Source organism: Pinus tabuliformis, chromosome 7 (genome assembly GCF_031772625.1).
Source record: "Pinus tabuliformis cultivar Carrire ecotype Pingquan chromosome 7, CPIR1, whole genome shotgun sequence".
In the NCBI taxonomy this organism is placed as follows: Eukaryota; Viridiplantae; Streptophyta; class Pinopsida; order Pinales; family Pinaceae; genus Pinus; species Pinus tabuliformis.
In genome coordinates, this window is record NC_142293.1 from 81,646,739 (window position 1) to 81,672,134 (window position 25,396).

General features: G+C 40.7%; 1 protein-coding gene across 3 annotated transcripts in view; it reads right to left on the minus strand.

Annotated features, from left to right (window-relative positions):
- The window catches only part of LOC149245292 (LisH/CRA/RING-U-box domains-containing protein), a 205,648-nt gene that overhangs the window by 78,322 nt on the left and 101,930 nt on the right, over positions 1-25,396 (minus strand). For all 3 annotated transcript variants that reach the window (XM_089457747.1, XM_089457748.1, XM_089457746.1), the window contains one exon: positions 1,187-1,381. In XM_089457747.1, the coding sequence (XP_089313873.1) occupies positions 1,187-1,381 (195 nt within the window). The remainder of the gene's footprint in view (positions 1-1,186; positions 1,382-25,396) is intronic.

Here is a 25,396-nt window from a genome sequence, read left to right on the forward strand (position 1 = left end):
TCTCATTGAAGATGCTGTGACTACCTCTGTGGTATTTCAAGGGACAGTCAAAGTGCAGCAATGATGCAACTGTGATGTCAGCATAATGTATGTGATTATGAGCTGCATGATGATGCATTGTTGCAGCACGATGAAGCAACGAGAAGGCAGAGACAGCAGCATGGTGGGGAGCACTATGAGATCATGTGCATGGACAGTACAATGATACATTAGCAGGGGCAACAGCATGATGATAATCATGATTAGAGCAGCCTGGTGCAGTATGCAGTGGTGCAACTAGAGGAACAGATACAGCACGATGATAGGTATCAGTTGAAGCAGAATGTCTTCAACTGATTTCATCGTTATAGGAGATGATCTATGATTAAGATCTAGATAAGTCAAGTGTTGTCTTCTGTTGCAAATGTACTATCTCTCTCTTTCTCTTTCTCTGCTGAACTTTGAAGAAATAAAAGAAGAATTGATAAAGGGTTTCCCCACACATTGTGGGGTTTGTCCCTGGCTTGCACCATATCTTGTGTCCTCTTGTCTTGGCTTGTCTTCTGCATTTTATATTTATGTTCTATCTGCAGTTTATCTTAACGCTGATATGATTGCTAACTGTGAGAATTTAAATAAATTGCTCTAGCATAGAACATACCTAAACTTAACATACCTCCATTGATCACATGTACAAAGTTGTAAACTGACTTGTGTGAAATAACGTCATATGTCATTTTCTGTGTTCTTGTAATTAATGCTATTCTGCTTTCATATCATTTAAGTCATGTGAACAAATATATTTTGTTGTTTCTTTGTCATTACGCTAGGCTTCCAACTTGAAAAAGTCAAATGTTCAGCAACATGCCAGAACACCAGCCTGTTTATAGTACAATAATTGCAATTTGCCAATCAATTTACTCCCTTTAAAAAAGGTAACTATATATATCTGGACGACAACCTAAACAGAAGTTCTCAAGAAACAACATTGAAACAAGTAGCATAAATTCTGTTCTTATAATTGACGAGATGTAATTGTACAGAAATTGCATCCAGATTTTCAAGAACTTTCATCATATGACAAGCGCTTATGTTTGCCTGCATACAGTAACATGTCATAGTAGAATCAATTTCTACTAACTTTGAATCTATCTTAATAAGAGTAAGAAAATCACAAGCGCCAGGGAAATAGAATAAAAACATGCACCTGTATGGCACTATTCTCGGCAAGTTTCATAGCAGTGTCATAATAGGATAAGCGTAGCATATAGTCAACAAGTATCCTCTTCACTCGTATGTTGTTCCATTCCTGCTGATTTTCTGCCCGAAGCACACTCAAATGGTCCAACCTGGCACGACACCTTTGAACTTGCAACTGCTCACTCTTGTTGCTCTCATCTAGCTGGTTAGCACAAACAAAAACAAAACAAATAAAAGGTGAAAGTCTATCTAATGCAAGGCAATCAGAACACAAATATAAAGGATAGATCAAAGGTGCAGTAAATTCAAAAGTTGACAAACGAGCTCCATGACACATAATTTTTGTACTGTGAAATGATCTAACCATCACAGATTAGCACAAACAAAAACAAAACAAATAATAGGTGAAAGTCTAACTAATGCAAGGCTATCAGAACACAAATATAAAGGATAGATCAAAGGTGCAGTAAATTCAAAAGTTGACAAATGAACTCCATGACACATAACTTTCAAAGTAGCTTTAAAATGATCCACAAGTAGAATAATATACATATAAATTGGTGTAGCATTCAGAAAGTAGAAGAAAAGGGACCCCTACTAAGATTTAGCATTTCTAAGGAATCTAATAACAGAGGCTCAGCATCTCTAAGGAGTCTAGATGTTGAACTAAACATAAATAGTTGTCAATAGCCATCATGGCATTTTACTCCATGCCTAATAACTTTCAGAATAACTTTGAAATTTATCCAATAGGAAATCCCATTTTTGAAACAAAGGCTTTGCATCTCTAAGGAGTCTAGATGTTGCACTAAACATAGCTAGTTTTCAATAGCCATCCAGCATTTTGGTGCATGCCAAATAACTTCCAGATTAACTTGAAATATTCATCCAATATGCAATTCCATGTTTGAAATGGTTGCTAGCGCAAGGCCATTAGTGACTTCACAGGAGATAAAGATAAAATGATTTTATCAATATTCATTAAATAATTTTTAAAAACAGCCAAACCGTATATGGAACCAGCCAGTTTAATAACTGATTCAGTACCATACCTTCCAGTCTGACATGGGACTGATCAGCCTGGCCAGTTCATCCAGTAAACATTGATGTGTGTGTGTGTGTGTGTGTGTGTGTGTATTGTTATCAAATTTTTCATATTTTATCTTTTGAGTAGACTGGTTCATAAACCGAATTGTCAGACCTCTGCAATCCAAGTCTAGTCTAAACCTCAGTGGATTCCAGGTGCAACTCCAAAAATAACATTGCTAGGAAGTACAACCAATGATACTAATATTTAGAGTGGCCCACGCAACATTGAAAGCATAATAGAAAGATAAAATCAGAAAGAACATGAAATACATGAACTAAATACGCATCAAAGAAGGAAAAAGAAGAAAGAATGCCAGAGACCAATTGGATGTCCATGGGTAAGAAGAAAGTACTTTTCACAGAATTATTATTAAAAAGGATTCTAATGATGTTGTCTAGAGAGTATTCAGGGCTGAAAGGACCTGCTTTGATGATCCTAGGTGGCATATGGGAGCTATGAGCAGATTTTCTCCTAGCACTTCAGGCTGACGAAAGAATTTCATGACATGGCTCTAGACCGGATTTGGTTGTCAATCTAATCTATAGCAGAGATTGAGCACCCCTAGGCCCAATGGGTAAGAGCTGACCAACCCTAGGGCGAGACGTTCATGGTCTTGCTAACTTGATGCGTGTTGTGCCACTCAATAAAAGATCTCTGCACTCGCTAAGCACCACCAAGTGATGAAGGTAGCTATAAAAAGGAGGTAATAAACTGGATGTCCATGGGTAAGGAGAAAGTATCTTCCACAGATTCGATCACTGAAAAGAATTCTAATGCAAAGAAGAAAGAATGTCAGAGACCAACTGGATGTCCATGGTTATGGAGAAAGTATCTTCCACGGAATTAATCAGCAAAAAGGATTATAATGCACTATCTAATGATGTTACCTAGAGAGTATCCAGGGCTGAAAGGACCTGCTTTGATGATCCTAGGTGACATATGGGAGCCATGAGCAGATTTCTCCTAGCACTTCAGGCTGAGGAAAGAATTTCATGACATGGCTCTGGCCTGGATTTCAACATAATCTAGCAGAGATTGAGTACCCCTAGCCCTTATTTGAAAGACTTGACCAACCCTACAGTGAGACATCATATGTCGTCTTGCTAATAACTTCATCCGTGTTGTGACACTCAACGAATATCTGTGCACTCACTTGGCACCACCAAGTGATGAAGTTAAATGGAAAAAGGAGGTAATCAATCTTGCAAGCCAAGGTCTGAAAGAAACCTATAAGTGTTGTCCTCTAGGAGTCACCGCATCACGCACAAAAACAAAAAGACACCTCTGGTTAGGATATCGAAGGACTCCATGAACATATCTTCCCCTCGTCGCATAGTAGATGGGCATCTAAAAATGAAATGTTCCGCAAATTCATGGTAAAGCCAACATACCCTCTCCTCCAATGGGATATAGTGCTAAAGTGGGATCCTAAGTTGGTGAGAGCCTACCCTAAACCAATGTTTTAAAACTCTGACTCTTTTTTGGAACCGGCCGAGGGTCGACCTCAACTCCGACTCCGACTCGGTATCGACTCAGCTGATTTGATCTCAATGACTCGGCCGTTGTAAAAAATACATTAAATATTTATTTTTTTATGAAAATACATAATTTTAAAGATTTTCATTCATGTTTCCAAACACAATGCATTAGAATATAGAGAGAAGACAACATATGATCAAAGTAGGCTCATGAATATATCCATTATATCAAAATGGCACCAAGTGCACTGTCCAATACATACATGATATAGAGATCGAAACAAAACAACATAACCTAGGAGGCTCTGAATGGCCTCTACAACAAAATTAACCTATAAAACATCACTAGGCACCAGTACTATTGGCTACTGCTAACCTCCCCAGTGAAGCTTCCAAGTTCTGCCTCCAAAGCTTTATAGTGATACCCTGGGTTCAGAAAAAACCCAGCTGCATGTAAAGGGCGATGGAGTTAATTGTCCCATCTTTGATCAATGATTTCCCAAAATGGGCCCATACTTAGCCACCCCATCCTTGTATGTTTCCTTTATTTGCTCCTTTGCTTGATCCATAGCCTCATAAATGAAGCCCATAGCTAATCTTTCCCCATCCACCAACCGCAACACCTTAACAAACTGACCAAGGGTCTGACTCGGTCGGCTTGGTCAGCTCAGTTTGTCTGGCTCGATCGACTCGGCCGATTTGGTAACAAACCGGCCACCGAACTGGTTTTTCTACCAAGCTGACCCGGCTATGGGACCAGCTCGGTTGGCTCAGTCGAACCGAACGAATTTTAGAACACTACCCTAAACACATTGAGTGGGAACATGACAAAATACTTAGACTCAACCTGAAGTTGATCAGAGCCTACCCTAAACTGTTTGAGTGTGAAGCAAAGGGCATGAGACCAGTGATGCCAAATATATTTTGGATGAACAATAAGACCAATCCATAAATACATAAAATGCTCCAAGTAGAAGGCCATCTAGGACCAACAGCTTCCAAAGGATAAATCCAAGTAGCTTACATATATTGTTGGTAAATGTAGTCTCCAATAACCATACTGATCTCTCAATGAAGAGGAAGATGGCCAGGAGCATCTAAACAATGAAGTTTTGTCAACAATGTAAGAAAAAAAGAGTGAGAAGACATACATCGTAGTATGACTCTACATTGTTTAAGGACAAGGAGCAGAGGATGAGTTTGATGGACAGTTGTGTTAAAATTGGCAACCACGGCAAAACTTCATGTGGGTCATCTTATTCATGGCTGATAATATTTTTATTAGATTCCTCTCGTCGAGAGGTGTAGGATTGATATAAAGATCATTCGATTCCGATAAGTATTCGTGGAGATATGAATTTATTTTGATTATGGAATTATTATCAAGCCGACCTACAACTCATGTAGGCTCAGAAGCCCAACAATCACATCTATTCAAACACCAACGTTGTGTATAAATATAAGAGGACTTTTCCTCATTTGCACTCACTCATCTCATCACATCTCTCTCTCTCTACTGCGCAGAAATGAGTCTCTTCTCTACTGCGCTGAAATGGGTCTCTCTCTCACACATGTGAAGCCGGAATCTGTTGAATTTGAAGCTGCAACTGTTGAAGTAAAGATTGACTTGCGTGGCCTAGAAGATCTCCTCTTTGGAACTGTGTTGTAGGTTCATCTGAACCTCCTCTGAAAGCCGCAACTTTTGGTGGTGGAATGAAGTCAATCCGACGAACGGTTTGCAAGATATCAACTGCCCTAGTTTGAAGCCGGAAACTGCTGAAACTGAAGCTGCAACTGCAGAAGTAAAGATTGACCTGCGTGGCTAGAAGATCTCCTCATCTGAACTGCGTTGTAGGTTCATCTGAACCTCCTCTGGAAGCCGAAACTTTTGGTGGTGGAATGAAGTCAATCCGACGGTTGGTTTGTGAGATATTGCCTGCCCTAGTTTGATAATGAAGCCGCTAATGCTGATGCCGCTGATCTAGGGTTTGCTACTACTGATATGAATCAGATTTATTGTACTATTTCTCTCTGCTGAATTACTGAAGATAAAAGAAGATTTGATCAAAGGTTTTCCCCACACATTGTGGGGTTTGTCCCTAGCTAGCCGCCACATCTTGTGTCTCTTGTCTTGGCTTGTTTTCTATCGATCGTTTAATGTTTTATCTGCACTTTATTTTATGTATATGTGATCGCTAATCTGTCGAATATAATAAGAAAAAAAAGTAAACTGTTATAAGCAGTGATGCGGGGGAGCGCCCCCCCCCCCCTTCGAACCCGCTCCCGAAGCGCGCTCCGGGCGGGAGCGGCTCGGGAGCGGGTCGGGAGCGCGCTCCCCAAATCGCTCCCGGACGGGAGCGATTTTCGGGAGTGCGCTCCCGTAAAAAAATTTGCGCTCCCTGGTCTGTGAGGGAGCGCTTCAGGGAGCGATCGCTCCCGCGCTCCCGGAGCGCTTTTTAATGCCCGGGAGCGATCGCTCCCTGATCGCTCCCGGGCATTAAAAAACGCTCCGGGAGCGAATTTTAGTGAACCGGGAGCGGTTCGGCGGAAAAAAATTCCGCGGACCCGAAAAAAACAAAAAATTTAACTAATTTTTTTGGGTTTATAAGCCCAATGGGCCAAAACAAAATCATTTCAATGAGATTGAGCTTGAGTTTCAGAGCAAAGGAGCAAGGAGCAAGAGCTGAGGAGCAAGGAGCCAGAGCTGAGGAGCGAGGAGCAAGTGCCGAGGAGCGAGGAGCAAGCTTGCAGAGGTAAGTAACTTAATCATTTAGTTAGTTTAGTTGGTTAGGTAGTTAGTTTGTTTAGTTTAATTTACCTGTTTGAGTTTAAAGATCATTAATTTAAATTAAATTAATAAATTAAATGAATTAATCCCAATAAACTAAATTAATTTGCAGATTCAAGACTCAAACCCTACAAACATCAAACACGATGGACCTGGGGATTTTTATTGGCATTTTCCTCTTCCTGGTCCCTTTTCTGGTTATTATGGTGGTGGAGAGTAGGAAACGGAGGGGGCCTGAAACTGAAGAGGTGGATGAAGAAGCCGGAGGAAGTCAAATAGGTGAAAACCCCAGTGAGGAGGATGTGGAGGGTGAACATGAGGGTCAAAAAACTAAACAAGACCAAACTCCATTGTGGAAATATGTTCAGAGGCCTGAAACAGGGAAAGGGGGTGGAACCACTAAATTTCATTGCCCCCATTGCAACAATGATTTCACAGGCTCATACACCCGTTTGAGAAGACACCTTTGCGGGAAAAGGGCATGGGATGGAGAGAAACAAATAGGAATCAGAACTTGCGACGCGGTGTCAACAGCAGATAGAGCCAAATACATAAAGGAAGAGGAGGACGCCCAATACAAAGCAAAAAGATCAAGGGGTTTCTTTGAAAGCTCACAAAGAACTCCTTCAGCATCCTCCCAAGGCAGTGGATATGGACATGGAGGCTCAGGGTCATCATCTTTACGCCGTAGAACCATATCAGATTTCCTTGATGAGGGGTGTAGGAATGATGTGGATTCAAAAATTTACAGGTTCCTCTATGCAAATGGGATACCATTCAATGTTCTACGCTCACCTTATTGGCACGAAATGGTTTCTGCCATAAATGATGCCCCTAAAGGATACAAGAGCCCTGGGTATGACAAGGCAAGAACTGTTGGCCTTGATCATGAAAAAGCAAAAATATCACAATCTTTGAATAAAATGACAAGTTCTTGGACTGACAATGGGGTGTCCATTGTATCTGATGGATGGACAAATGTAAAAGGCAAGCCATTGATAAGTGTTCTTGCTGTGTCCCGAAGTGGTCCCATTTTTCTAGCTGCACATGATTACTCAGACAAGTTCAAGACCGCTATCAACATTGCAGAAGCATTGCTTGAAACAATTGAGCGTATTGGCCCATACAATGTCATCCAAGTCATCACTGATAATGCTCCTAATTGTAAGGCAGCGGGAGCAATTATTGAGGATAGATACCCGAACATATTTTGGTCTGGATGTTTGGTTCACACATTGAACCTTCTGTTGCATGATATTGTCAAAAACAAAAATGAACAATACCAATGGATTGGTGATTTGTACAAGAGAGGAAAAAAAATGATAAAATTTATTACAAATCATAGCAATACCCATGGCCTTTTCCGCAGTCACTCGAGATTGGAGTTGCTGAAGATTGCGAGGACTAGATTTGGTAGCTATTACCTCACCTTCAGGGGCCTTTTGAAGGTAAGAGAGGGTTTAGCTAGCATGGTATCAAGTCCAAATTGGCAGGTGTTAAAGGAAAGGGCTACAAATGTAGCTGACATTGCAGGTTTTGAAACGGTGGAGGAGGCCGCTCTTGATGGGCAGTTTTGGACAACTGTGAGACAGGTATTGGATTTCACCAAGCCAATTTATAACATGATTCGGTTTGCAGATACAGACAAACCAGTGATTGGCGAGGTGTATGAGCAAATGGATACCATGTTGGGGGAAATAAAAGACATTGTTAATAACAGAGATCCCGACTTGTACAATCTAATTCACGATTGTGTGTGTGAACGGTGGAAAAGGCTTAACCTTCCACTACATTGCTTGGCGTATATCCTTACGCCAAAATACTACTCAGATTCTTGGTTGGGCAAACCTGCAGCAGGGGGTGGTGTTAGGACCAAACCCCATTTAGATCGAGAGGTAACTAAAGGATATCTGGATGCATTAGAAAAGTTGGTGCCTGACAGGGAGGAATGTGCAGCTGTGCGCCTTGAAATAGGCAGATACTTCACTGGCAGTGGTTTGTATGGTAACTTCCATGCAATGGACGACAAAGATAAATTTGATTCTCTCACATGGTGGGAAACATATGGCGGCGACGGACTTTTGCGAAAATTGGCATTGAAAGTTCTTGCACAGGTTGTAAATTCTTCTTCTGCAGAGAGGTGTTGGAGCACCTACAGTTATATACATAATGTGAAAAGAAACAGGCTCAACGAAAACCGAGCAGAAAGCTTGGTTTATGTGCACTACAATTTGAGGTTGTTGAGCCATTACTGTGATCGGGCTAATGAAGATCCCACATATAAAATTTGGGACAATCACCCTGAGGACGACAATTTGGAGGATGGCATTGTACATATGGAAGAACTAGAAGATGAGCTTGTACGGAATGAAGTTGAAGCAGCTGCAGCAGCCATGCCACCTCCACCTCCACCATCCAGTAGCAGTTCTCGGGGCCCGAGTCTTGTTCCATTGCTGTCGCCACCTCCATCGACACCCTCGCGTGGAGGCTCTAGTTCTGGTCGTCGGTCTAGGCGGGAGACTCCTAGAAGACCGCCAAGACCTACTTATACTCCTGGAGACTCTCGTGGCAAGGGCCACTTGTAGATTTACAGTTTACTTGTCTTTTTTAGTTTCTATTAGACTTGTCACTTTAGTTTTCATAACTGTTCAGTGTTGAGTTTTGAGTCCTTGACTCTTGACTCTTGACTCTTTCATATCATTATGACATTATGATATTTTTTGTAAACATTATATCACTGTGACAATGAAAATTTGAAGTTTGAAGTTGGGCCTTGGCAATTATAACTCATTGGTAATGATTGTGAATTATGAATATGATGCTTTGTGAAAGACTAAAGTTGTTTCATTTCATCTCATTATTCATGTTTCATTTTATAAATTTTTAACATTTCATATCATGTTAACAGTTAGAAGTTAGGACTTAGAAATATCTTCGATATTACTTCTTGTAATGGTTAAACTTGGCTTACAAGTACAACTTGTTACTTTGGTGATCAATGATGATAAATGTTATTGAATTGAATGTTATTTTAATTTATTATTTTACTAAGGTTGATGACGATTATAATTTCTAGATGATTGATGTGATATGGTTCAATGATCAATTTATGTTTTTTTATGTTTTTTATGTCTATTTCATCATTCTACATGTTTTTGTTGACATATATGTATCAAAAATTAAAAAATATAAAAAATATATATATTTTTAAAAAATCGCTCCGGGATTCACTCCCAAACCGGGAGCTTCTGAAAATGGTCGCTCCCGCTCCCACTCCCCGCTCCCGCTCCCAAGTAACACTGGTTATAAGCATAGAACACACCATAACGTAACATGGTATCAGAGCTGAGGTGAAGACAAAGCCCGAGCAAGAGCAAGAGCAATCACCGAAGAGAAGATTGGAAAGGCTATCCTAAAAGAACTATGGGGTCCTCAACACTCTACCGAAGGCAAGCTTCGTAAGAAAGATGACTGTCACAGATGGAAGATGTTTATCGATCTAACGCTAGAAGATCCATGAATGCTGGACCATGTAAGAGGCAATATTGTTGAGGCTCCATCAAATGCATTTGTTGCTGCATGGAACAAATGGAAAACCGAAGAAGTCAAAATAGAAGATCATCCAGGACTCTATTTGGTGGCCTACATCTTTAAACTAGACACCTCCAAGGAAATCTACGATAGACTGGTGAGTTTATTTAAAGTTAATGATGCAAATCAAGTTTTGTTTCTTAGAAATAAACTGAGGGAAATCAAGAAGGGTAAAGATGAGAGTATGAAAGCATACTTCTTAAGAATAATTGAGATCAAGAACGATCTCCTATCTATTGGGGAGGCTATTACTGATAGGGAAATGACACTCACGACTCTTGGAGGATTACCATACGAATGGTAGGTGTTCAGGACTACACTTCTAAACTATAATGTAATCCCTGGTTTTGAGGAATTAATGGCTAGATGCATGCAAGAAGACACAAGGGAAGAAGAGCAAGAAATGCACATGCCTAAAGGTCCTCCTGCTGCCTTTTCTTCTCATGCTAAGGAAAGAAATAATTCCGGGACTAAATCAAAAGGAAAGGTTGGACCTAAGGCTGGAAGAAAATGACGATATTACATCTGCGATAAAGCAGGCCACTATGCAAGGGAGTGCCCTGATAGGAAGGACTCACACCGAGACGATGATCAAAATCCCTCTCATGGTAATCGAAGGGATGGAAAATTCAATAGCAAAGGTAAGAGGACAGCTGGGAATCAAGGAAGAGGACAAGCATTCAAGAAGGCTAGAAATTCCAGGATGTATTAAATGCACCTGACCTCAAAAAGAACCTAGTGTCCATCTCGGCAACGGAAGTCAAAGGCTACAAGGTAACCTTCAACGATGGCAAGGTACGTATATGAAAAAATAATGTTAAAGATGCCTTTACTCTTGGGTTTAGTGTTGATTCATTATATCAGGTTGATGGAAGTCCGCTAGGTGTCATGTCTTGTGACACATCTCTTCAATCCGAACTTCGGCATTAGAGGTTTGCCCCCCTTCATTATAAAGCTATACTCGGTGTAAGACAAATGGTGACAGGGATGCCCAAATTCTGAGTAGAGAAAGAAGGTGTATGTCTAGGATGTGCCGAAGGAAAGCTCAAAAGGGGACCATTCCCCTCAAGCCAAAGCAAGACCTCCGATATATTACAATTGGTTCACTCAGGCATACCTAAGGTTAGCATTAAGAGGGAGACTACTACACCACATACTCCTGAGCAGAATGGTGTGGCGGGAAGGAAGAACCGCACGATTGTGGAAGCTGTCCGGGCCATGCTACATGATCAAAGACTTCCGAAGTTTCTATGGGCTGAAACTACAAACACTGCCGTATAGCATTGGGTTCCAAGACTCCTTAAGAAAAGTTCACCAGTAAGAAACCTGATGTTTCTCATTTTAGAATTTTTGGAAGCCCTGTATATTTTCATGTGCCGAAAGAGAAAAGAAATAAATTGGGTGCATCTGGAAAGAAGGGAATTTTCGTGGGCTATGGTGAAAATACAAAAGGCTATAGAATCTATGTAGCTGATCAAAGGGAAGTCGTAATTAGTCATGAAGTCACCTTTGACAAAGATATGGCTCTTAGCAAGGTGAACAATCTTTCGACTTTGAGGAGCTCTCAAGAAGCCGACACCAGGGAACCGAAAGAAAAGGATGATGAATCAATGCCTGATGTAGAAGAACCCATGGATCCGATTGATCCTCCTCCACATGAGACTTCCACTTCTAGGAAGAGGCATTCATGGCTTAGGGGGATACTTGATGATGTTGAAGGACATGCTGCACCCTGAGGAACCTTCCTTCAAAGTAAGAAACCTAACAGGTATCAGGGATACCTGACCATCATGAGCACGATCATACAAAATGAGCCTTCATCATTCTGAGATGTCGTCAAGCATTAACCATGGAAGGATGCTATGACCATAGAATATGAGTCTATTATGGAGAATAATGTCTGGGAAGTAGTTCCCAGACCCTGGACAAGACAATTGTTACTTCAAAATGGCTTTACAGGATAAAGCATGCAGCAAATGGAAGTATGGAAAAGTATAAGGTTCATTTTGTTGCTCATGGTTTATCCCAAAAGGAAGGTATAGACTATGATATTTGCACCTGTTGTCAGATATAAGACCATCCGCTTGATCATAGCCCTTGTGACTACACAAGGATGGAACCTACATCAGATGGATGTCAAGACCACGTTCTTGCATGGTTCTATCAAAGAAGAGGTCTATGTGGAGCAACCTGAAGGATTTGAGATTTATGATTGAAAATCTCATGTATGCAGGTTGAAGAAGGCTCTCTATGGGCTGAAGCAAGCACCCTGAGCATGGTATGAGAGGATTGATAGCTACTTGATGAAGCTGGGATTCACTAGGAGTGAAGTCGATCCTAACCTTTACTTTAAGGTTGAAGATGACAAGCCTCTCATACTGGTGCTGTATGTGGATGACCTCTTTCTAAGAGGTGCAAACCCTCTCATTCACAAATGTAAGAGGGAGTTGGCTTCTGAATTTGAAATGAAGGACCAAGGACTTGAAGTGTGGCAGAAGCCGGGGGAAATTTTCCTATCTCAAGGAAAATATGTGGTAAAGATATTGGAAAGACTCGGTATGATGGACTGCAAGCCTGTGACTACCCCGAGGATCTTAACTTTTAGAAGTTATATGGTAGTGATGTCGAACCAGATTTGTGAAATGCCTCTGAATTTCATAAACTCATTCGCATTGATGTTCGTGGTGAACCTCCATCCGAACATATGTTTTGCAGTTGGCATTGTGAGCTCATATTTGGTTGAGCCTCACTAGATTGATGCCAAGAATCTTCTGAGATATCTTCGTGGCACAATGGGTTAAGATACACTGCCGAAGATGTGAGACTACTTGGATATACTGATGTTGATTGGGCAGGTAGTGTGATGGACCGTAAGAGCACTTATGAGTGTTGTTTCTCCTTCGGATCTGCTTCGATATCCTAGATGAGCAGGAAGCAGAAATCGGTGGCTTTGAGCACCGCCGAAGCAGAATATATTGCTGCTAGCATGACCTCGTGTGAGGCAGTCTGGTTGCGAAAGCTCTTTAGTGAGCTATTTGGATTTACATTGGATACCACTGTGATTCTCTGTAACAACCAGAGGTGGGATTCGATTATTGAGGAATCCCGTATTCGTCGATTGCTCCAGCAGATAGACATCATCTGGGATATGGTAAGTCGATGAGCAAGGAGGTTCCATCGCATTAAGATGATGTACAGGTCAATACACCTTGTCAAAGCCCCGAGGAAAGATCCAATCTGTGATTTTCCAAAACAACTTGGAGTCGTCAAGAAACCCTTGTACAAGGGTCCTGCATGTTGCATACATTGAGCTCTGGGAGCTCTGAGGGCTTGCGGTTCTTACTGGAGCAACATATGACCACAGGGTGACTCACCCTCCCCTGGTGGTGCACACTGGAACAAGATGATTCGCTCTCTTGTGGGACAAGATGATTCGCTCTCTTGTGGAACAGGATGATTCGCTCTCCTGTGTAGCAGGATGATTAGTTCTCCTGTGAGCCCTGGATTGATTTGTTCTCCATGGCAGCCTGGATTGATGTGTTCTCCACGGCGATTGTAGCAGGATTGATGTATTCTCCTGTGAGGACAGGATTGATTAGTTCTCCTGTCGAGGCATCCTACCCATGCAGTCTGGGACTCATGGGAAGTACCTCTCATCTAATCAATGAGCAGGGAAATGAAGTTAGGGACCATAGTAGTACCGATGGACACATCATTGTATCTACCGTACTCCCTACACTAGGATGACCTCCATTGATCTGGGATCAATGATACTAGTCTGGGACCAGTGGTAGGAGTTGTACCATACTATGACGCTGACTTCGAGTCAGTTGAGACTAGTCTAGGACCAGTGGTACATACTCCAAGACTGACTTTGTGTCAGTGCAGTACTGGTCTGGGACCAGTGAGAGTGGTACATACTATGACGCTGACTTAGGGTCGGTTGAGACTGGTCTGGGACCAGTGGTAGGAGTTGTACCATACTATGACGCTGACTTCGGGTCGGTTGAGAAACAATGTTTTAAGAATCCGACTCCGACTCCGACTCGGCCGAGGATCGACTCCGACTCCGACTCCGAAACGGTAATGACTCGGCCGGCTCGATTTCAATGACTCGGTCGTTGTAAAAAATACATTAAATATTTATTTTTTTAATTAAAAAACATAATTTTAAATATTTTAAACATAATTTTAAAGATTTTTATTCATGTTTCCAAACACACAACATTATAATATAGATGGAAGACAACATATGATCAAAGTAGGCTCATGAACCAATCCACTATATCAAAATGGTACCCAATGGCAATACATAGTCAACTGTCATACATGATCAAAGATTCAAAACAAAATACAAATAACCAAGGAGGCTAGAAATGGCCTCTACAACAAAAGTAAACTGTGATGGTGACCAGACTGCAATACTAGTTCTACTGGCTAGTAGCTACTGCCAGAGGAGCCAAGATCATCTCGACCACACTCTGGATCATCATCATCAGAGTCAGACAAGGGACCCCATGGCTCCTCATCATCATCATCGTCTCCAACTGCAACTGTAGAAGTGGTACCAGTACCACTAGCAGGTTGTGCAGCAGATGCAAGCTAAGATAGAGTAGATATGCGGCTGCGCTTCTGTTGTGGCTGAGCAGAGGAAGCACCTACAACTGGAGTCCTTGCTGGCTGTGAGACTGAGGCTGGTGGATTGGGATCTGCATTCAACTGAACAGGCTGAAGTTGAACAACATGTTCAAGTTCATCAAGATCCTCATCAGGATCAAACTTTGGTGGACGACTCTCCACTACCCAATCTGATGTTGGATCAATGTCTTCCAACACAATGGGATCTGAATCAGGTCTTTTGTTCAGCAATTGGTTTCGTCTGAGCCGAAGGTTGTATTGGACAAAAACTAGATCATTCAACCGTTTTTGATCCAAACGGTTTCTCTTCTTTGTGTGAATCCTCTCAAAGACAGACCAATTGCGCTCACACCCAGATGCACTGCAAGTTTGACTCAAAATACGAATTGCAAACCTTTGCAATTGAGGGCATTGGCCACCAAAGGCCTCCCACCATTGTGCTGCAAAAAAACATAGGAGTGTAATGAATTATGAGTTAGATGAAGGCTGAAGCTCAACAAAATTACAAATTATATCTAACTTTCAAATTATAAATGATTTAACAAACTTTAATAAAAAAAGTAAAACTGTAAAACCATTGAGAAATTGAAAATTGAAATTTTTGTTTACCTGGCTCGTCTGCTTCTCTTGCAATCTTTGCTAGGTTCTTCCCAAAGGTACCTGTTGCATTGCTGAAGGATGTGACCTGTTGATGTATCTCCAGCTGATCAGACTCCGATGGGATCATGCGTTCAATGCAATCAACCAGTCCATCTCTGACCTCCCCCCTCAAAGCTCCTGACTCCTTAGCTTTATAATGATACCGTGGGTTTAAAAAATACCCAGCTGCATGTATAGGGCGATGGAGTTGATTGTTCCATCTTTCATCAATGATTGCCCAAATGGGCCCATACTTTGCCACTCTATCCTTGTATGTTGTCTTTATTTGCTCCTTTGCTTGATCCATAGCCTCATAAATGAAGCCCATAGCCAACCTTTCCCCATCCACCAACCGCAACACCTTAACTAGTGGCTCAGCAAGCTTCACAATCTCTGCTGCCTTTCTCCAAAAAGTTTCTTCATGGACTTTCCTTTTCAATTCTTTGCCTTCTGGTTTGTTAGACCAATTGCTTTGATTCCATTCATCACTAGAAAACATCTTTTGCAAGTTTCTATGTTGGGAAAGCATAGATTGCAATGTCAAAAAATGTGTAGCAAATCTAGTGATGGCAAGCCTAATAATATCCTTGCCTCCAGTGTGTTTCCTCATGAGACTCAAAACCAGTGTATGATTGTAGATAAATTTTGTTATGCTTTTGGCATGATCTACAGTGTTTCTGACCCAATCTAATTTTCCAATATCCTCAAGCATGAGGTCTATGCAATGTGCAGTGCATGGGGTCCAAAAGATGGTCTTGTGTTTTTCCTCTAACAGTTTACCAGCAAGAACATAGTTAGAGGCATTATCTGTGATGATTTGAACAACATTAGCCACCCCCACCTCCTCAATAACCTGATCCAATAGCTGAAACAACAAGTGGCCATCTTTTACCTTATCAGATGCATCAACTGATTTTAAAAACATGGTTCCCTATGGGCAGAAGACAAGAAAGTTTATGATGGTACGGTTTCTTTGATCAGTCCATCCATCTGACATGATGGTACACCCTGTTCTTGCCCATGAGTCCCTGAACTCTTGCAAATACTCATTAATGGATTGAATTTCTTTCTGCAAACGAAACCCCCTTAGCTCTTGCATAGTAGGGCCTTTGAAGCCTTTTCCAGCAGCATGTATGGCATCAAACATAGGCTCATAATATGGTGAACGAGCAGCATTAAAGGGGATATCAGCATCATACCACCATCTAGCTATGTAGTCACAAGCAGTCTCCCTCAATTCTTTCTTCCAATGGTCATCTAAAGTGGGCTGAATTTGACCTTTACTAACTTCAGGACCATGTGCATCTGATGGAGAGGAGGGAGTGAAATAACTTTTGATAGTCACATCACCCTTTGTCAAATTCATTCTACCCTTTCCCTTATCTTGAACAGAACCAAAAGAGGGAGGAACATAACGGAAAGGGTTGGATGCCTCAATTTGAGGGATAGAGGAAGAACCCTCAAAATCATAGTGGGGGTTGGTAGCCATCATTTTTTGTATCTCCCTCTTCCTCCCAATTTCAGCCTGTATCTCTTTTTGCCTAGCCTTATCTTCTTTAAATTTCTCAAAGCTGGCCAACAAATTCTTTCTAATCTCCCCAATTTCTGATGAGGTACATGGGGTAATTTGGCCTCTAATCCCTGCCAAGTGTTGTTTCAGCCTATTAATGCCCCAAGGACCTTCCTTAATTTTCCTATGGCAAAATTTGCAATGCATCTGACTATCAACCATTTCAACATATGCCCAAGCAGGATCTTTTGCTCTAGGTGCCATTTATTGACTAGGAAAACAATCTGAAAATGAGGAAAAAAAAAAAAAAAATTGATTCAATGTTCATTTATTTGACAAAAAACACTCTCTAAGCTTTCTTGATATGCACCTAAAATTTACTAAGCAAAAACAGATTTAGAGGTGGAAAAAAATACCTCCAGGCACAAACTGCCTCCTCAAGCTTGCTCCAAGAATCAGCTCCTCAATGCTGCTCCAAATGGCTGCCCAAGAAGCTCCTCACTCCAGCTACAATGCTCCTCCAAGACTCCTCACTGCTGCTCCAAAACAAGCTCAAGAACTGCTCACTAATTCTCAAAGAAGACTCTCACTCAAATGCATAAGACTGCTGTGAGTGAATGAGAGCATTTGGGTGTCTTAAATAGGGTTTGGGAGGGGGAAATGGACCCCAAAAGCATTTAACAAATTACTATTACCCTTTGGAATCCATAAACTGCATTTAACTTTGTCAAAAATTACCAAAAAAGTGAAATTTTTTTATCATTTACGCTGCCCAGCCGTCCCAACAGTGACTCGGCCGAGTCATAACGGACCCGGCCGGGTTGACCGAGTCACATATGACTCGGCCGAGTCATTGGATGACTCGGCCGAGTCATTGGATGACTCGGCCGAGTCATATGTGACTCGGTCAACCGGACCGGTTAGCTCGCCGAGTCACTCCCCAGGCCATTGACTCGGTTCGACTCGGCCGAGTCGGAGTCGATTCGGCCGTTTTGTAAAACAGTGGTTGAGACTGGTCTGGGACGAGTGGTACATACTCGAAGACTGACTTTGTGTCAGTGCAGTACTGGTCTGGGATGAGTGAGAGTGGTACATACTATGATGCTAACTTCGGGTCGGTTGAGACTGGTCTGGGACCAGTGGTACACTCTCTGAGACTGCGATACTGGTCTGGGACCAGTGGTAGGAGTTGTACCATACTATGACGCTGACTTCGGGTCGGTTGAGACTGGTCTGGGACCAGTGGTACATACTCCGAGACTAACTTCGTATCAGTGCAGTACTGGTCTGGGACTAGTGAGAGTGGTACATACTATGACGCTGACTTCGGGTTGGTTGAGACTGGTCTGGGACCAGTGGTACACTCTCTGAGACTGCAATACTGGTCTGGGACCAGTGGTGGGAGTGGTACTTACTATGAAGCTGACTTTGGGTCGGCTGAGACTGGTCTGGGACCAGTGGTACACACTCTGAGACTGACTTTGAGTCAGTGGAGGATGATACTGGTCTAGGACCAGTGTAGTTGTACTCACTATGACGCTGACTTCGGGTTGGTTGAGACTGGTCTAGGACCAGTGGTACATACTTTGAGACTGACTTTGAGTCAGTATGATACATCCTCGATCATTTCTTCTTCTTCATAATTCGGACAAAAGCAAATCAGAACAGAACAATGCAAGAGCAGAGCAAAATAGAGCAAAACAGTACCGATCAGTACAGGGCAGAACAAGAGAAATTAGAATAGGCATAATAGAGCAGAGCACGGCAAGGGTCAAGCTGTACAGGGCAGTGCATTTGATGGATGAATAGTAACGACCGATAGACAGATTGCAGATGAAGTTCTCCATGGTTGAGAGGGAGTGTTAAAATTGGCAACCAGGGCAAAACTTCATGTGGGTGATCTTATTCATTGCTGATAATATTTTTATGAGATTCCTCTCGTGGAGAGGTGTCGGATTGATATAAAGATCATCCGATTCCGATAAGTATTCATGGAGATATGAATTTATTTTGATTATGGAATTATTATCAAGCCGACCTACAACTCATGTAGGCTCAGAAGCCCAACAGTCGCATCTATTCAAACACCAACGTTGTGTATAAATATAAGAGGACTTTTCCTCATTTGCACTCACTCATCTCATCACATCTCTCTCTCTCTCTACTGCGCAGAAATGAGTCTCTTCTCTACTGCGCTGAAATGGGTCTCTCTCTCACACATGTGACGCCGGAAGCTGTTGAATTTGAAGCTGCAACTGCAGAAGTAAAGATTGACTTGCGTGGCCTAAAAGATCTCCTCTTTGGAACTGTGTTGTAGGTTCATCTAAACCTCCTCTAAAAGCCGCAATTTTTGGTGGTGGAATGAAGTCAATCCGACGAACGGTTTGCAAGATATCGACTGCCCTAGTTTGAAGTCGAAAACTGCTGAAACTGAAGCTACAACTACAGAAGTAAAGATTGACTTGCGTGGCCTAGAAGATCTCCTCATCTGAACTGCGTTGTAGGTTCATCTGAACCTCCTCTGGAAGCCGAAACTTTTGGTGGTGGAATGAAGTCAATCCGACGGTCAATTTGTGAGATATCGTCTGCCCTAGTTTGATAATGAAGCTGCTAATGCTGATGCTGCTGTCTAGGGTTTACTACTGCTGATATGAATCAGATTTATTGTACTATTTCTCTCTGCTGAATTATTGCAAATAAAAGAAGATTTGATCAAAGGGTTTCCTCACACATTGTGGGGTTTGTCCCTGGCTAGCCGCCACATCTTGTGTCTCTTGTCTTGGCTTGTTTTCTGTCGATCGTTTAATGTTCTATCCGCACTTTATGTATATGTGATTGCTAATCTGTGGAATATAATAAGAAAAAGAAATAAATTGTTATAAGCATAGAACACACCATAACTTAACAAGTTGAGAAGACCACTCAAATTTTAGGGGACAATACACGAAAGAAAGATATGAGACATAATTCCCAACCCAGCAAAGAAATGGAGGAAAAAATCAAAATAGGTGAATCCTATAACAATGCAACATATAAATATATGACTTGAAATTCAAATAGGCGAATCAGATGAATCATTATTTTTTCAAAATGTACAAAGTTCATTTACTAAGAAATATTTAATGTAAGGAGGATAATAGACAAAAATCCATATAAGATGAATAAACAATTGATTTAGATAGAATGATATCATTGTTACAATGACCTACGTGATGGTATATATACACATTGACAAGTTAAGAGGTTGATGGGACATGTCCTTTTGTTAGGTAATCTTTCACTTCATTAATCATTATTTATTATTATTAGTATTGTTATTGTTATTGTATATCTATCAATCTACCTATATATACATATATATATATATATAGAGAGAGAGAGAGAGAATTTTATTAATGTCCAACGAATGACCACAAAAATCGGTCAATGGGACTAAAGAATACAACCAGTATGAATCCAATGTGCAAGTGCAAGCACGCCTCTTAGAAAATGTTGAAAATAATATAAAGAGAGAAACCTATATAGTACGGCTGCCAAAAACATTTATATAACCATGACAAAGGTATGGTGTTTCAAGATAATGAGTTTGTCCAAGACTGCAAAAGTAGAAAACTCAAGTGTTGGTCAAAATAGAGAGAGTGTGAGAGAGAGATCTGACAATGAAGCAAACGATGTCAAGGTCTCGTAGCTCTGGTGGTCGAGGGCAAGAGGGATGAACTGGGCATTGGCTCACATTCAAAGTCCATTGGACCATTTGGGGGTCCAATTATATGATCTTGGGGGAATGTAGGAAAAAGGGATACTAGCATTTGAGGACAAAAGAAAGAAACTATGACTAGATTTCCAACTACTCCTCTAGAATTGGGAAGTAGTATGACAAACGAGGGGTGCCCCACTCTAGATCTATGGAACTATGGAACAATTAATTTGTTCACTTGTGTTCACAACACTCAGACACATTGCTGTCTATAATAATTTATATATATTTATTCAATAATGGATGATGATTTTACAAGGCTAGGGCGGTTCTCCTTTATAGGAGTTGACTGGCCAGGAGTCTAAAGACACGTCCCTTTGAACTAATGCCTCTTCAAAACTAATTGATTAACTTATCTTAATTTAAATTATTTACTAATTATTAATTGATATTTATTAATTATTATTTTAATATTTTATCATTTATATATATAGTTATGAATATTTAATTCGTAACATTGCCTCTCCCTTAAAAAAAATGACTTGTCCTCAAAGCATAGGCAATGTTGGGTGTTGCTGAAGAAAACATTATGTCTCCCATGATGATTCTTCTTCTGGTAGCTTTTTCCATTTGATAAGGTACTCCTTAATAGTCTTGGATCGTAGTACTTTCTCCATGGTAGCGAGTGTGCCTTTAGGTTCTAAGATGATCCTTCCTTCTTCGTCAGTCTCGGGGTATCTCTGTTTGAGCTATTTGATTTTTCCCCGGTACTTTTTTGAGACTTCATACATGGAATGTGTTGTGGATTCGACAATTGTCTGGTAGCTTCAGCCCATAAGCCACGCTACTTATTTTTTTAATTATTTGGTGTGGTCCATAATATTTAGGAGATAACTTAATTTTTCCACGCTACTTGTTTTAATGATAATTGCTTATGAGGCTGAAGCCTAACAAAGACCCAATCTTCTCCTTCAAATTCTCTTTTGGTGCAGTGTTGGTCGGCTTGTTGCTTCATTCTATTACGTGCCACTATTAGATTTTCTTTTAACAAGTTAATAATTCTTTGGTTTTCTTCTAAGTGGTTCCTTATTACTTGTAACTTAGATTCGTGTAGCATAAAATCCTTCCACCTGAGTGGTTCATAGCGATATAGGGCTTGGAAAGGAGTCATTTTAGTTGAAGTATGATAGGTGGTATTGTACCACCATTCTGCCAGGTGTAGTCACTGAGACCGTTTGTTTTCTTTTTCGATGACAAAACAACAGAGATATGTTTCGAAACAATTATTTACAACATCAGTTTGACCATCTATCTAGGGGTGATAAGCTGAACTCATGTTGTGAGATATTCTTGCTTGGTGGCAGAAATCCTTCCAAAAATTGTCTTTAAATTTTGTGTCTCTATCACTAACAATAACCTTGGTAAACCCATGTAGTTTGTAAACGTCATCCCGCAATTTGCTTAGTTGTGTCAGTTTTTTTTATTTCCATGAAGTGGTCATATTTGGTGAGTATGCCGACTACAACAAATATCTTGTCCTTACCATCAGACATAGGTAGTCCTTCAATGAAATCCATAGAGATTTCCTCCCATTTTTTATTTGGAATATGTAATGGTTGTAGTAAACCAGGGGTTGGGATATTTTCATTCTTATTTCTCTGACAAATATCACATTCTGCGACATATTTTTGGATTTCCTTACTCATACCCTTCCAATAAAATGATTGTCGAATGTTATAGTAAGTTTTGAAGAATCCGACATGCCTAGTTGTAGGAGAACTGTGAGATTCCTTTAAAATTTTCATTCTAAATTTGGATGATGGGATTAAGTAAATTCTACCTTTGTACCATAATATGTCGCTTTTCCATTCAAAGTTGGCATATTAACAAATATTTTCAATCACAGAGCCACAGTCCACATCTTTGGCATACTCAGCTCGTATTCCATCTATCCAGTCAAGAAAAACTACCTAGGCGACACATGTTGTGTTGTCATCATCCTTCCAGGAGAGTGCATCAGCTATGACATTTTCCTTTCCTTTTTTGTGCAGTATTTCTAGGTTGAATGCTGAAAGTTTCTCCATCCACTTTTGTTGTTTCTTTGACAATGTTTTTTGTTGATGTCGGAATTGAGGACTATTGTGATCGATTCATATCGAGAAGTTACTTCCGAGCAGGTACATTTTGTTAAAGCACGTATGATGGAAAGCATCTCCTTTTGGTATGTTGATTTCAAGCTTTCCCGTTTGTTAAGCTTCCTACTTTTGAAGGCTATGGGGTGGTTGCCTTGCATTAATACTGCTCCAATTCTAAACCCTAAAGCATCACATTCGACTATGAATGGTTTGGAGAAATCTAGAGTTGTCAGTACCGGTGTGGTTGAAATCACTTCTTTTATATTGTCGAAGCATTCATCTGCCTAGTTATTCCATTGGAAAGCATTCTTTTTAAACAAGTTGGTCAGGGGTGCCATCAAATGTCCATAGTTTTTTATGAACCTTCTGTAATACCCAGTTAACCCCAGAAATCCTCTTAGTTTTGATATGTTCTTGGGTTTGGGCCATTATTTAATTCCTTTGATTTTGTTGGGGTCTACTTTGACTCCTTCCCTGGGTATGACGTGTCCCAGGTATTCAACTTCCTTTTGCCAAAAGGTACATTTTGATAACTTGGCATAAAATTGTTTCTTCTCTATTCCAGAAAGTACTTCTTGAGGTGCTCCTTCCACGTTTTACTGTAAACTTGAATATTGTCGAAGAAGACTAATACAAATTTTCGCAAGTATGGATGGAAGAGTTCGTTCATGGTTGCTTGGAAGGTGGCTAGTGCATTTGTTAAACCAAATGGCATTACCTTAAACTCATAGTACCTTTCGTGAGTTTTGAATACAATCTTTTCAATGTCTTCTAATCTCACCCGAATTTGATAGTAGCCTGATTTCAAATCTAATTTTGAGAAATATTTTGTGCCATGGAGTGTAGAAATTTCTGTTTTCCCACCCGGTTTTCAGTTTTTCCTTATTTCTCCCATATAGTTAAATGCCCTTTTCCATAACCATACATTTAACACGCTGAAAAAAATAAATTTGCTGAAAACACAAATTCTGGAAATTTTACAGAATGCTGGAAATTGCAGAAATAAAAATCAGCAGTAATAAACAGCCATTAAAACACATTTAAACACTGAGATTTTTGGTCAATGTGACCCTGGAAAAACCCCCTACAACTCTTGGGGAAAACCAGTTTGAGAGCTCTTCTTTATTTCTGAAAATTGCCTTTTACAGTGAGAAATTTTCAGCAAAAAAATCAGCAAGCAAATTTACAACTTATCTCTTTTCCCATGCTTCACAGCAAACTGGAAATTACAGCAAACAGGACAGCAATAAATGTTGTACGGTCTCCTCGATTTTCGTGCCCACTTTCAGCATTAAATGCTGTTGTATGGCCCTCGTTTTGCGTGCAGAAAAACTAGTAAACTGCTCCTCGATTTTTGTGCAAACCTCTCCTCGAAAATCGTGCCAAAATCTGCCTTTCACTGTGTGTTGAATCAGTTGTACAAATCTGCTCAACTGCTGCCTTGGAATGTGTGCCAAGCTGCTGTCTCTTTCTCCTCCCTGCTCAAAAATCTCTCTTGCTCTCTTGCTCTCCTTCTCCCAATCTGCTCATGAAAGAACTGAATCGAATGTGATATTTTCCTCCTTTTCCTCCCTTAATATAACTCCAAATGACTTTTGGGTGATCCAAGTGACTTTTGGGTGATCTCTAAATCCAATGGCTGAAATAGGTTTAGATCAATGGCTGAGATTAAATGCTCATTTAAATCTCACTTTTTATTTTTTAATTCACCCCACTTTCATAAAAACCCGCTTAGTCATTTATTTCCAAAGTCACTTTTCCTTTCTAATTTTTCATTGACTTTATAAAAGTCACTTTAAAATTAAACTTAGTAACTTTATCACTTAAAGTCACTTTTAAATTAGATTTAACTTTATAAAATTATAAAGTCACTTTAGGAGAAAAATTAAATTCTTTTGGACACTTTTCCCTAGGCCAAAGATCAAAGCCTGAGGGAACCACCTGTCCTCCGGTACCAAATTTCAACACTCCCTCTTACCGAGGAAGGTGTTCCTCACCACACCCATCTTGTCTCTGAAGTAGACATGCTTGCCCCGTGGTAAGGCTTTGGTAAGGATATCTGCAACCTGCTCATCAGTGGAAATATACTCAAGCTTCACAACTCCCTTCTGAACATAGTCTCTCATGAAATGATATTTGATCCCGATATGCTTTGACCTGTCATGAAATACTGGATTCTCCGTGAGTTTAATGCAACTCTGATTATCACAGTAAATCACTGAAGGTCTCAACAGTTGACCAAATAAGCCAAAAAACATCTTGCGAAGCCAGATAGCCTCACAACTAGCTAGACTGGCTGCCATATACTCTGCTTCCGCTGAACTCAGTGCTACTGACTGCTGCTTCCGGCTGAACCATGACACTACTGCTGAACCCAACCCAAAACAACACCCTGAAGTGCTCTTCCTATCAGAAGCACAACCTGCCCAATCAGAATCAGTGTATCCTGCCAATCTCACTCCATCTCCCTGCCTGTAGTCCAGACCATAATCCATTGTCCCCTGCAAGTACCGCAAAATGTGTTTTGCAGCCACCCAGTGAACCTTCCAGGCTCACACATAAACTGACTCATCGTGTTGACTGCAAAACAGATATCTGGTCTAGTGTTGACCAAATACATCAAGGAACCAATCAGCAGCCTGTACAATGTG